General features: G+C 59.0%; 1 protein-coding gene across 1 annotated transcript; it reads left to right on the plus strand.

The window, feature by feature from the left end:
• Positions 1-4,104: 4,104 nt before the first annotated feature.
• On the plus strand, positions 4,105-10,027 carry FEZF2 (FEZ family zinc finger 2). Its single transcript, XM_064724385.1, has 5 exons — positions 4,105-4,933; positions 5,287-6,128; positions 6,221-6,355; positions 6,447-6,579; positions 7,006-10,027. Exons 2-5 carry the CDS (start codon positions 5,343-5,345, stop codon positions 7,260-7,262), a joined length of 1,311 nt encoding a protein of 436 aa, XP_064580455.1. The 5' UTR covers positions 4,105-4,933; positions 5,287-5,342; the 3' UTR covers positions 7,263-10,027.
• The last annotated feature ends 3,268 nt before the right edge of the window (positions 10,028-13,295 follow it).

The raw sequence follows: 13,295 nt of genomic DNA on the forward strand, positions 1-13,295 counted from the left end.
CTTGCATTACTGGGCAGGTTGGCTTTGGACATGGTGTGGATTCCAAGGACTGCTCACCTGCGTTGTGGGACCAGACCAGTCTGACACCAGAGCTCGGTTTCCCCCGGGATGTCTCTCTCTGCTCCTCACAGGCAGGCAGGCAGCGTTTTTGGGGCATAAAGCCTGGCTGGGATCGAGCCGTTAGTTACCATTCCTGTTGACAGGCAAACTAGAATAGGCTCTGGCTCACTTTCTCCGAGCTGCGGAAGGAGGAATGAGCCGGGAAAAGAGTTCATTCAATTGCTTCTGTTTGGCAGCTCTGCAGGACTCTCCGCACAGACAGAAAGAGATGTGGCAAGTAAGGAGTTGCCATTTTTAGAATTACATAAGCCCATTTGATTGCCATCGAGGCACTCTGTGCAGCTCCTGCCACGGTGCCCTGCCGGTTGCTTTGCAGTGGGACTGGATTGCAAACGGTTTTAGAAGCAGGTCAGATACCAGCTTTTAAAATTGGATTCAGGTTGAAAATGTCGATGTTACTCCTGCCATCACTGACAACATAGACCAGTACAGCCATGCAAAGACTCTGAGCCAGTTTGCTTCCAACATCCCACTAACCACACTTCCTCTGGAACCTCTACAGTGCTCCAAAAACTTAGCTCCCCAATTAAAAAAAAAAAAATCTAAAAATATAAAATAAAATTATCTGCCTATAGTTAAGCAGCAACGTACATAACTCAACAAGAAGGAATGAAAAAATACCTTGGGAGGGTCTCAAAGCCACTGCTCCATCCAAGGTGGCCTTGCCAGACACCATCCCTGCCCCGGTGTGGCAGTGTCCGTAGGGTGACAGGGAAGCAGGGTCACCCCAATGCTCTGGGTCCTGCAGAACAGGATGGACTGCCCGTGGGAACTGAGGCACACAGAGCTGCAGGGGCACTGCTCCCTTGGACCAAGTATCGCAGTTTCAAAGGAATAACCTGAAAGATTCACATGGATAACAACCCTCACTTCACCTCTGCCCCAAACTTTGCTATCCTGACTTCTCTGTTCGTTGCTCATTAATTTGTCCAGTCTCTGACCACTGCAAACTCACTTGCGGCCAAACACGTTGGGAGCACCCCTGGGCCGACCCTTCGAGGTTGAAATCGCTGCCTTGCAGGGAGAGAGACCCAAACCCAGCACGGTGGGGCCAGGGCCGGGCAGCACCGCAGCCCAGCCCTTCTCCCAGCCCGACCCCGGGCCCCTCCGGCGCACCCTTGCACGAAGCGGCAAAGCCGCAGGAAAAAGCTGTTCCCCCACCCTGGCTCACAAAGACAGCCCCATCCAAATTGCCTGGGCCGGCGGCTCACCCGGCAGTCCATCACCTTCTAGTAAAAAATAATAGGGAACAGAATTGGGCAAAAAAGTATTTAGAAAAACACCTATAAAAAGCAAAGCAGCATGGAAATCAAAGCCACCATTTCGGGGAGACTGAAGCATAATGCTAATAACTTTCGGCAGCTTCCACTGCGGAGTTTAAGCAGCTGCCAAGTTAAATAACTAGGAGGATCCTAAGTTATCTCCCAGTGGACCAGAAATGCCCAGCGCCGGCTGCCCGGGCGGAGGGGCCCGACGGACGATGAGCCGGGCCCTGCGCTCCCGCCCGCCCGGGACCGGCCCGGGACAGTCTCCGGGATCCCCTCACGGAGTGGGGCCGGCGGTGGAGGGGAGAAAGGGGAACCCCCGCCGGTTTTCGATGTCAGCGCCCGGGGAGGGTTTGGGGCCGGGGCCGCCGGGCGCGGACGGGACCCCCGAGGGCAGCGGGGCTGGAGGAGCCCCGGGTGACCCGGAGTGTCCCACATGGGCCCGGCCCGGCCCGCCCGGGCACCGCACTCGTTTATCTGGGGAGGCAGCGGCGTAAAAACAACCGCAGGAGCGATCGCGTCCGCAATGGGAGCGTCTCCGCGGCGTGCGCCTTCTGGGGAAAAATCCGCAAACCATTTCTCCCTCCAAATGTCGGGGGTGAAGGATTAAAGCCCCACGGGAGAGCTGCCTCCACGGCGGAGGCGGAACGCGGGGCCGAGCCCGGAGCCCGCTGCGCGCCCGACGTGCGGAGGCTTCTGCCCCCCAAAGCCGGGCAGGGCCGCTGGGCCCCCCAGAGCCACCCCAGAGCCACCCCCAGAGCCAGCCCGGCCCTCCCGCCCGGCTCTCCGGGAGCACCGGGGCTCGGGCTCGGCGCTGGGCAGGCGGCGGGGCCGGGGCAGCTGGCTCAAAGTCAGTCAGTTGTAATATGCTCGCCGGAACGGCAGAAGTCGAATCGATAGAGACGGCCTCCAGCTGTGCCTAAACCTGCGATTTCAATTAAAATACTGAGCTCTGATGCCCGGGTCTTAGCTGGGATCTCAACGCCCTGATGCGTGAGGCGTGCGGCACCCGGCTTGGAGCTGGCCGGGAGGCAGCGGCACGGCCCGAGCGGGTGCCCGGCCTCGGGATGCGGGAAGGCGGCAGCCCCGGGACTCGGCGAGGGCCCCCCTGGCTCCCCTCGCCCCCAGGAGCCCCGAGGCCTGCGGGACCCGCTGCCCCGAGCAGGGCGGTGGGTGCCCAGCAGCGAGCCGCCAGCTGTCCCCTTGGCCGGGGAAGGAGGGAAAGAGGGAGAGACCCGGCTCAGCAAACACCCCGGCAAGGACGAGGGCGGCTCGGGGAAGCTGGCAGCGAGCTCCCGGTCCCGGCTCCGCAGCCCTTCTTTTATCCTGCCCGAAATCATCTCGTTTACAGAAAATATTTGTTTGCACTATTAGTTGGTACTGGAGTTAATTACTCAACGTGTGAGCGGGGAGTAATATGGATAAAAGCAGCCCCAGTGTTTATTGTGTGGGTGAGCTGTTTGAGCGGTGCTTGAATAAACTGCAATTAGGGTTAGATAGAGATTAATTAACATGTGAGTGGCAAGGTGTAAAATAGTTCCCAACCCTCCACTCAGTATAATCTGCAGGCGAGGAAAAGAAGTTTGTGGAGGCTAATTAAATACTTCGCTAAAGCCGGCTAGCCCCGGCAGCGAGCGGAGCCCAGCCCAGCCCAGCGCCGCCTGCCCGCTCCCGCTGCCCGGAGGAGGCGCGGGCTGGGCGGGCACCGCGGCTCGGGCTCTGCGAGCCTCCCGGGGCTCAGCCGGGCTCTCCCGCAGCCCAGACACCGGGCACGGCTCCTGCGGCTCCCCGCGGCCCGTCCCAGCCTCTCCCCGGGAGCGGGACGGTTCGGTCGCTCCCCGCACGCTGACCCGGCGGATCCGGGCGGGCAGCGCTGGGCGGGATCCAGCACCTGATGGATGCTCCAGGCGGGTTAACCCCGGGGCTGGGCGCTCCCCTCCGCCCGCAGGCAGCCCGGGACGGCCGCCGCTTTTAAAGTTTGTTTCTGGAGCGTGTTGTGGTTCGCAGGTGAAAAAGCCTGTCTGCAAACAGCCGCCGGCGAGCTGTCCCGGCGGGGAGAGGAGGCGCGGCTTTGTCAGCGCCGCACAAAACCCCCGAATTCCTCTAAACTTTCTTAGACGCGCGAGGGAGGGGGAAAAATATATATATAGGGGCCTTTTCATTGCTTGCTTTACCTCTGGCCAGGCTCAATCTAAACCCTTCGCTCCCCTCCTCTCCCCCGGATAATCCTCCCCTTTATTTTAGAAACACACAAAACCAGGTTCCACGCAGCGCTATAGTGGCTACAAGTGAAAGAGAATTGAGCGCCCTGAATCGCCGGGGGAAAATTGGTTCGGCTGAATAGCCCCGGCGAGGGACGGGGCGGCTAATCAGAGCCCGGGGGGTGCTGCCCTGCAGCCGGGCCCCCCCAAACAGGTGTACGCGGGACTCTCTCAATTACCGCGTCTTCGCATGTGAGGGTTCTGCAAATCCTCCCCTCCCGCATCACGGTGTTTTAATTAGAGAGAGGAAGGAAAGATACCCCGGCATCCAGGCGCTATAATGTAGCGTCGCCTGTTTGGGGGGGGCGGGGGGGAAAGGGGGAAGAAGAAAGTGCTGGGGGCAGTGGGGAGGGGGGGCAGGACAAGGGCTACAAGGGCAGGGGAGAGTCGCCGGGTGCCCCCGGGGCAGCGGACACCTTTAGGGGGTGACAACTTGCAGAACTTCCCTTTGCTGAACACGGGTCCTTTTCATTATTATTTTTGTAAATTTTTTTTCAGCAGCGAATTCGAGTCCTGGACATGACTCCCTCCGCATTTATTTAAGGCTAATCACCAGTTACCCTGAGAGGGGAGAGGGCTGGAATTAAACTTAGTTTAATTAACATTAATACACTGTCCTAATTAATGGGTTGGCTATTAATTTATACATGCTGGAGAGGCTCGCAGATAAGTGACAATTTATTAATTATCTTCCAGCTCGGTTGCAACGGAGCTGATTGCAGATGGGTTGCCAAAATAACTCGAGCATGGTTGCGTGGTAGTTGCTTTAGAAAAAAAAATCATTCTCCCCCTTCTTAAAAAAAAAAAAAAAAAAGGAAGAAGAAGAAAAAAAAAATCCTCACGCTCATTCGGAGTGGCTCTTCTAACCCCAGCAAGAACTGGAGCACTCTTTTCCACCCAACTTGTGAATCGCACTTGCCTTCTAATTTGCCACATGCAAAACGATTCCTCTGCTTTGCAAGTTGCTTTTTAAGAAGGGAGAGAGAGAGGAAAAACCCAGCTCGCACACGAGCGATTTGTGCGTCTTAAACTGGAAGGAAATTGTGCGTGGAGAGGGGGGGCTCGTCTTCCTCTCTCTGCCCCAACCCACCGCGCTCCAGCCCGGCGCCTCGGCTTGGGGAAGATCCATGGTGGCATCCCCATGTCATTCTGCTCAAAGTGACTTCATATGATGTCAGCTTTAAATGTTCGAGACCGTGATCTGACGCTCAGGAAGATGTTTGCTATCAAAATGTGACTGCGGCCACGCTGCGCTGCTTGGATGAGTCTCGCCGGAGCTGGGCAAAGGTAAGCGGTCCCAAGGCGAGCCCCGCCGCCCCTCGCCGTGCCCCCCGCCCCTGCTCCCGCATTTCCCGCACCGTGGCCATCGCTGGGGCTCGGCTGGGTGGCATTGGACTGGGGAAGGTTTTTCTTTTTCTTTCCCTTTTTTTTTTTTCTTTTTTAAATACTAACAAGGTCTAGCTTGCATGTTACTTTAGCGTGTTCCGCTTAATGAGCAGTAATCTGGTACCCTACGTGCCATTGTTCTTGAATATGTTCATTTGAATGTAAATAGGGAGGGGGTGCCGGTGGGGGGTGGGGTGGGGGGAGAACAAGGTGCTTATTAAATTGATTTGTCTCCTGGCTTTTCTGGAATGCAGAGCCGAGCGCGGGAGCGAGTCGCTGCTCACACCAAGTTCCCGCACGGCGGAGCGACATGGCGAGCCCGGGGTCGCTGGAGACGGTCATGCCTTCCTCCTGCCCCCGGCACGACGGCAGAGCCGCCACCGCTAACCCCTCCAAGACCCTGGCCTTCTCCATCGAGCGGATCATGGCAAAGACGTCGGAGCCCAAGCCGGCCTTCGAGGAGCGGCACGGCGGGCCGGGGCCGGAGCCAGGCAAGAAGCCGCTGAGCCTGTGCTCGCCCCTGCCCTGCGTGATCCCCATCCCGCCTCTGGGCTACGAGCTGCCCTCCAAGACTCTCAACTACTCGGAGCTGTGGAAGAGCAGCCTGCGGGGCGGCGCGGGGCTCTGCAAAGCCAACTGCGGCGTGTGCTGCAAGGCAGAGCTCGCCCTGGGCCAGCCCAGCGGCCGGCTCATCAAGCCGCAGGTCATCCACCAGGCAGGGGCCGTTCCGGCCGCCCCCCGCTCCCTCTACTACTTCAACTACCTGGACGCCGCGTACCACCCGGCCGACCTCCTGCACGGACAGCTCTTCCCGGCCGGCCTGCTGGGCGCCCCGTCGCCGGGGGGGCTCTCGGCCCACCAGAAGCTTTTCCTGCTGGAGAACGCCAAGCTGGCGGGGCTGGCGGCCGAGAAGCTGCCGCCGCCGCCTCCCTTCGCCCACAAGGAGCGGCTGCCGGGACACCTGGACCAGGTGATGAAGGAGGCGGCGGCGGCGGAGCGCGGCGGCCCCCCCAAGGGCCACGCCAAGATGGGGGGCGGCGGCGGCGGGGCGGCGGAGGGCAAGCCCAAAAACTTTACCTGCGAGGTCTGCGGCAAGGTAAGGGGGGCGCCGGCATCGGGCGGGGGAACCGGGGGCGGTGGCGGCGGCGGGGCCGTGCCTGACCTCGCCTTCCCGGCGCTTCCCCGCAGGTGTTCAACGCGCACTACAACCTCACCCGCCACATGCCGGTGCACACGGGGGCCCGGCCTTTCGTCTGCAAAGTCTGCGGGAAGGGCTTCCGCCAGGCCAGCACCCTGTGCCGGCACAAAATCATCCACACGCAGGTAGGTGGGGGGCGGCCGGGTTGCGGGAGGCGGCGGCCGCCCCTGCTCTCCGCGCAGCCCCCACTGACGGGCCTCTCGCACCCTGGTGCAGGAGAAACCCCACAAGTGCAACCAGTGCGGAAAGGCGTTCAACAGGAGCTCCACGCTCAACACCCACATCCGCATCCACGCCGGCTACAAGCCCTTCGTCTGCGAGTTCTGCGGCAAGGGCTTCCACCAGAAAGGTGAGCTGAGCCGGGACGCGCCGGGCCCCTCGCCCATCATTAGCGGGGATTAAACGCAGCGAGCCCTGCCCGGCTGGGGAAAGCGAGGGGCGCGGGCAGATCCGCCGCCGCTCCCAATTACTTTCCCTCTAAGCTGGGCCGCATCGCCGGGCAGTGCTGACGGTTCCCCCTAAATGCTTTTTAAATGAAAGGTGCCGGGCCTTGGTCCTAATCCAGAGCCCTCCGTTTGCCGCGGGTCACCGGGCTGACCCTGCCTCTCATTTGTGCCGTGCCAGTTGCGCGCTGCTCCGCGCTGACGAGGACCGAGTTTGACAAGTGGGACGGGGGTGCGGGTGGAGACACTTCCTAAAGCCCCCCTTACCTGTGCACCGTGCGGCCCGGGCACCCTCGGGTAACCCCCTTTTCCATCTTTTTCCTCTTTCGCAGGCAACTACAAGAACCACAAGCTGACCCACAGCGGAGAGAAGCAGTACAAGTGCACCATTTGCAACAAAGCCTTCCACCAGATCTATAACTTGACTTTCCACATGCACACCCACAATGACAAGAAGCCCTTTACGTGTGTCACTTGCGGGAAAGGATTTTGCAGAAACTTTGATTTAAAGAAGCACGTCCGAAAGTTGCACGACAGCGTCTCCAGCGCTCCTCCGCCGCGGGACCCTGGGCGCAGCGGGCAGAGCTAAGGGCCCGGCGCGCCGCCACACTCGGACCTGCTCACCCAGGCCAGCACTATTTATCCAAACCAGCCTTCGCTTCTCTGTCCTTTTTTCCCAGCGAGCTCAGCCGCCGGTAGCAAGCGACCCCGAGCCGCAGTTGTATATAAGAGGAATCTTATTTAACGGCGCGTTGCGCCGCCGGAGCGGGCCAGGACGGGCCGGGCTGGCCGCCCCCCGCCCGGCGCCAGGACAGCGCTCTTTATACATGTCTGTAAATCTCCATTTTAAATGTACGCTCGAATAAGTGAGGAATATATCTATATCTATCACGGGACAATAAACCGGCCCTTCGCAGGTGTCTCATTTCCCACCTGGGCCCCGGCCCGAGCGGGCTGCTCGGCGCTGTCTCCCCGTGCGAGCGCGGCTGGCGGAGCCGGGCCCGGCCGCTCCAGGGCCCGCCGAGCGCCGCGGGCACCACAGGAGCAAAAGGAGGGCGGGAGGGAGCCGGGCGGCTTCAGAGGGCCGCTGCCGCCCCCCGGAACGGGGTCAGAGCCCTTGCAGGACCCCCGGCGGGGCTGCGCGGCCCCGAGCGGCAGCGCGGAGGGCGGCTCGGAGTTTCCCAGCGCCGCTTTTCGGGGTCGGTTCATTACGGCGTGTTTAAACCGCTCCTGAATGACTATCTTTCCTTGCATGCAGATAAAATGATCTCACGCTTGCTTTCCGAGTAATGACCCAAATTAAGAGAGAAAACACAGACCCTTCAAACCGCATTACATTAATCTAATCACTCCCAGCAGGCCTCAGAAACTCTTTGTGATCAGAATATGGATAATCAAGCACTTGGATTACACTAAATATTCCCTTCTCATCTCCCCCCCTCCCTCACTTTTAATACGCAAGTGTCTATTCCGGCCACGTCGTTAGGAACAATATTATTCTAGCGGAGAAAGGAGATTGAGGAGGCCGGGCGTGTGCGTGCTGCTCGGGCCGGGCTTGCCAATGAAGAGGGGAACGAGAGAGGCACCGAAATGCCTGGGGACGGCGTAATGGGGAGCTCACCTTTCTCCGCTTAATTGAGTGGTTAAATAGAGGGAGGCGAGGACGAGCACAGCTCGCCGCCGAGCGCAGGAACGGGAGTCAACCCCTCGCTCCGGGTTTCTGGATTCATTATTAGGCTGCGATGTTCTCCAAGGAGAGGGCTGGGGGCTGGGGCCGGGGCTCCGTGCTCCCGCTGTAGAGACGGGGCGATTTTAGAGTTTCTCGGGGTTTGCATTTTCTAGCGTCTGAAATAGGGTTTTGACGGTTTGAGGAGCGAAAAGAATGTCCAGTGATCCTGGCAGCGGGGAAAGATCATAACTGCATTTGTTAAAAAAAATTGGGAGAGTTTTAGGTGAAAAGGAAAATTTAAAAAAGGGAAAAAAAATGCAAACCCCGCCACCGCTAAGCCACCTCTCCGGAAATCCTGTCAGGGGGAAGCGGTCCCGCAAGGAAAGGGGCTACGGCAGGAGGGAGCCGAGCCCGGCTCTGCCGCCGCCGCGACAGACGGGGCGGGACAACCCACGGGCCGGGTACAGCGGGAGGGACCCCCTGTCCCTGAGGACACCGTGCCGGGGCGGCCTCGGCAGGACGAGGGCCCGGAGTTCGGGAGCGGGGCGTGCGCATCCCGGGGGGCGCCCACGGAGCCGCTCCCGCTGCCAGGTCCGGGGGAAGCGCCGCTCCCTCGGCACCTCGGGCGCCGGGAAGAGGTCTGGGCTGCCAGCCGGGAGCCGAGAGCGGGAGCCAGGCGCGGCTGCGGGCCCCACAGACAGCACGCAGGCTGCTTCCTCAGCTCTCCTGATGGGCGAGAGCAGCGCGAAACCCACTCCCAGGGAGGGAATTAAGGAAGTGCGTTCTTATCGCATTTTTATAAAAAGCGGCGTTGTTGACAGAGCCGTCTGGGGGGAGGGCGGCATCCCCGTCACTCTGAGGGCATCTCGGGGTGCCCCGAACGCCGTGCCCGCCGCCGCCGGTGGGCTCGGTCACCGGGCCCCTCCTGGGATGGGCAGCCCTCCCCGGAGCCGCTGTCGCTCCGGCTTCCCCCCGATCTCGGACGCTCCGGGAAGGGGCCGCGGCACCGCGCCCGCCACCGGCCGGCCCCGGACCCCCCCCGGCTCTCGCCCGGATCCCGGCACACACAAGCCGCAGATCGCGGGGGAGGGGCGGCTCTGTCAGACACACACACGCCAGAGACTCCAATTATCTTCTCCCTCACAAGATGTTTCTGCTGTCCACGACTGCTCACACTTCGGCACTCTTGCCAGCAAGCCTCAATAACACAAAACCCGCACAAAAACCCCTTTTCCCGGCGCCGCAGCCGCGCGCACAACAGATTGAGCGGTGCCGGTGCCTCGGGGGGAGGGTTAGAGGTGCCTCTGAGCGGAGAGCGACGTGCCAGCGCCTCCGTGCTTCCCCCTCGGCCCGGCCGGCCCGGCCCGGCGCTGCCCCGGCACCGGGCGGCTCCCAGGTGCGTCCCGGCACCGCGCCGGGCACCGGGAAGCGACCAAACCTACAGGCAGCTGCGTTGCCCTTTTCCCTGCACTCCGCTCTCCAAACGTCTGAGCAACCAGTTTGCTGCTAGAAACATGTTAATTGCCAACGGAGCTCATTAAGGCATGCACATGCAAAACACAGCGAGGGAGATTAAATGGACAAAAGCGCAATAATGAACTGTCAAAAATCGGACCCATCTACACGACCAGGAGCACTCAAGAATGAGGCATTTAGAGGCAACAAAGGATTGTCTGGGACAGGAAGAAAGGACGACCTAGACTTTTGTTTAGTCAACACAATTGATTACAAATGAGAGATTAACAGGATAGCTTCAGAGTTTTTTTGAAGGAGGCAGAAGAGAAAAGTCCAATTAAGTGCACCGAATGTTAACTACATTGATTTCCACGGCCAGCGCTGGAGAAATTCTCATTAAACCATCCCTGGCGATCCCTTTTGGAAAGTAATTTGTCTCCCTGATGGAGCAGAGAAAGGGAGCCATGTAAAGAGAAAGAAGCGCTAGTTCTTGGCACAATGAGCTTAGGAGACACACTGGAAAGAGCCAAAGGGGGAGTTAATGAGCATCTGACAAGCCGCTTGGACCCGGGCCTGGAGAGCAGCGATGAAAAGATGGAATTGGCCAACAACTATTCTTTATATCAAACATAAAAAGGCCAATCTGAAACAGCGCTGCTCAAAGCTGGTGGGGAAGAAAAGAAAGGCCCCCAGTGAGGGGTGGAGTGGAGGGCTCAACTGCCCCATTGGGACAGGGGAAGAAATGCACTGGCATGTCCCTCTCGGAGCGAGCGGAGCCGCTGGCGCTCGGCTCTACCCCGGGCGGGCACGGCAGCGGGGCCCGGCAGCCCCGGCCCGGAGGCGCTCGCACAGACCCGAGCCCGAACCGCCCCCGAGCAGCCGAGCTGGGGGCAGTTTTAAGTTATCCCGCGGAGGGAGATCAGCGGCCAGCCCGAATCACGGCGGCCCGGCTCTCCCCGAAACACGCTTTCCTCCTTCCTCCCTGGGCTACTTTAACCCGACCCCTCCCGCCGCGCCCCCCCGGACCGGGCACCGCGGAGCGCAGCGCAAGGCAACGCGCGGCGTGTAGACACGGCTCGCTCGGAGGCTCTTAAATCAGATTAGAGCTCGTTAATAACAATTTTGGCTTAAGTCTGTATTGACTTAGGTTTAGGAATGGCTTAGCACTTTCGCTTAAGTCAACACCAGGGCTAAATTGACACATGCCTTTCCCAAACCGCCGTGTCCCCCAGGACGCCCAGGTGCCCGTAGGACTTGTCCTTCTGCCTCTTTAAGCCCTTTTACGGAAGTATTTGCATGATTTTTAAGTAAGCCTACCCGGCCTCGACGGCAGCCATCCACTCCTGCGTGCCATCCACGAGGGTCCCCTCCAGGGACGGGTTTCACGGGCCTCACCCTCCTAGGCTGCGATCAAGGCACTTGTGTTCTTTTAGGTTCCTGCTGCCAGCCCTTGTGCTCCTTCCCCAGCCCTCATGGTGTGGGTCCTGCTCACTCCCCCAACACCTCCTCAAGTCCCCTCTAACTCCTTCAAATTTATACCCTGGGTACCCCCAGACAGCCGGGGCTGCATCACCATCCACAGCCGAGTTCTGGAGAGACTGAGGCTCCAGGGGCAGTGCCCGGCACCCGAGGGAAAAGCCGGCACGGCTTTCCCTCCAGCCGGGACCGACAGCGGCCACAGCGAGGGCGACAGGCTCCCTGCCCGGCTACCTTAGACCCATTGAGAACCTCATGCAGATGGGGCGGGTGTGGCTGGGCAGGCACAGGGGGCCACCAGCAGGGAAAGACACCCATCCCTTGGGCTGCCATCCTGGAGCGGTTACCGCGGTCACCCCACGGCCGGCCAGTCACCCCATGGCCATCCTCTCCTGAGGGTTCCTGCACTCAGACCCCACACCACGGCCAGCGTTGCCCTAACCAGTCACCCTCCCACCTCCCCACCTTCTCAGCAGCCCTGTCACAGGTACGGCGCTGTGCTGACCGACACCGTCACTGTCACCATAGCACCGCAGAGAAGACACGTGAGGGGGAAATTCCCTTACTAGCGGTTTTCCACCAGACACCCTGATTCTCCAAATGACACTGCCCCAGCTTTTAACCCCACCCCCAACCTACTCTTATTGCTAACCCTGCCTAGCTCAAAGCCGTAGCCTCGTGTTATTTGTATTTATCTCATTGATTTACTGCAATTGCTTAATTGATTGAATTACGGGCAACACGTGCCCTCAATTAAAAATTAAAAAAAAAAAAAAAAAGAAAAAGGAAAAGGGTACATTTAGACTTCTGTGCTCTCTGTTTCATGGGCTGCTTCTCCTCATAAGGTGTTGAAGCTGCAGCTGGGCCGTGTGACTCAGCCCTCAGGGAGCCTCGGGTGTGTTCCCCAGGACCACAAGCAGCTGTTCAATGCGGGTGCCTCAAGTCACCAGTGATTTCAAACTCTGCTTTAAAGTGATTCCGGTAAGAGCGTGTTTAGTCACCAAAACACCTTTTTTGCACCTTTTTTGTCTCAAATGGGGACAAAATGCTGTCAGACACAGATCGCAGAAAAAGTCTGCTCCCAGAATTGTGGGTGTATAAGCCCGAAACAACACATAACTTGACTTCTACAAATATTTGCATCTTTGCCGTCCCCTACGTTGGCAGAAGAAGCAGGCTGATAACAAACTTTAAAACAGATCTGATCCGAGGGCAGAAGTACTCCCAGCCGATGGGACAAGGAGCGGGGACCTCTCTGGACCCACTTTTCTCTCCCGGCTCCTCGCCGAGCCTCTCAGAGCATCCCCGGCCCCTTGCGGGCCGCCCCAGCCCGCGGGCAGTGCCACAAACGTGGCCACGGCAGCGGCGGCGAGCAGTGGGACCCCCGTCCCGGCCCAAACACAACGGGGATGGCTCTTTGAACCACCTGGGAGACCGAGGCCACGGGAGCCAGGTATTTTCCCACATGAGCGCCACTGCAATGGACACGATTGTCGTGTGAAGGGCTCAGGCGCTTAAAGCGCACAGAGCACCTGAGACCTCCTGCAGCCGAGGTCCCGTTAACTGTCTGATACTCCTTCTACTGCCTTCTCACTGCTGCCAGTTGCCAAGACATTTCACATAAATAGAAGCTTTATTATCAGCCTCTCCCTTCTGATTCATTATGTTAATGAATTGAGATATTACCAACACTGGATTATCGTATCTATCAATGAATCCAGCAAAAGAAAGCTAATTATAGAGGAAAAAGACAAGTGTACCCGGAAACTTAGTACAAAGAAACGCCCGAGAAATAGAGCAAAGCAGCTGCAGTAGTTTAAGCATCCTCTAAACAGAGATTCCAGTTGTCTGGGGACCGCGACACTTTGGGTCACATAGACAAGCCTTTTCCCTAGGGATTAACGGATACGTTTTTTACCCTTAACATTATTAGTACCAGCGTTTCCAAGGAATCAAACCCGCTGGCCAGAGCTTTCCTGGGAGCCTGGGCGCCGCTGAGTGAGGGAGGACACTCACACAATG

This window comes from Zonotrichia leucophrys, chromosome 12 (assembly GCF_028769735.1).
Source record: "Zonotrichia leucophrys gambelii isolate GWCS_2022_RI chromosome 12, RI_Zleu_2.0, whole genome shotgun sequence".
Lineage (NCBI taxonomy): Eukaryota > Metazoa > Chordata > Aves > Passeriformes > Passerellidae > Zonotrichia > Zonotrichia leucophrys.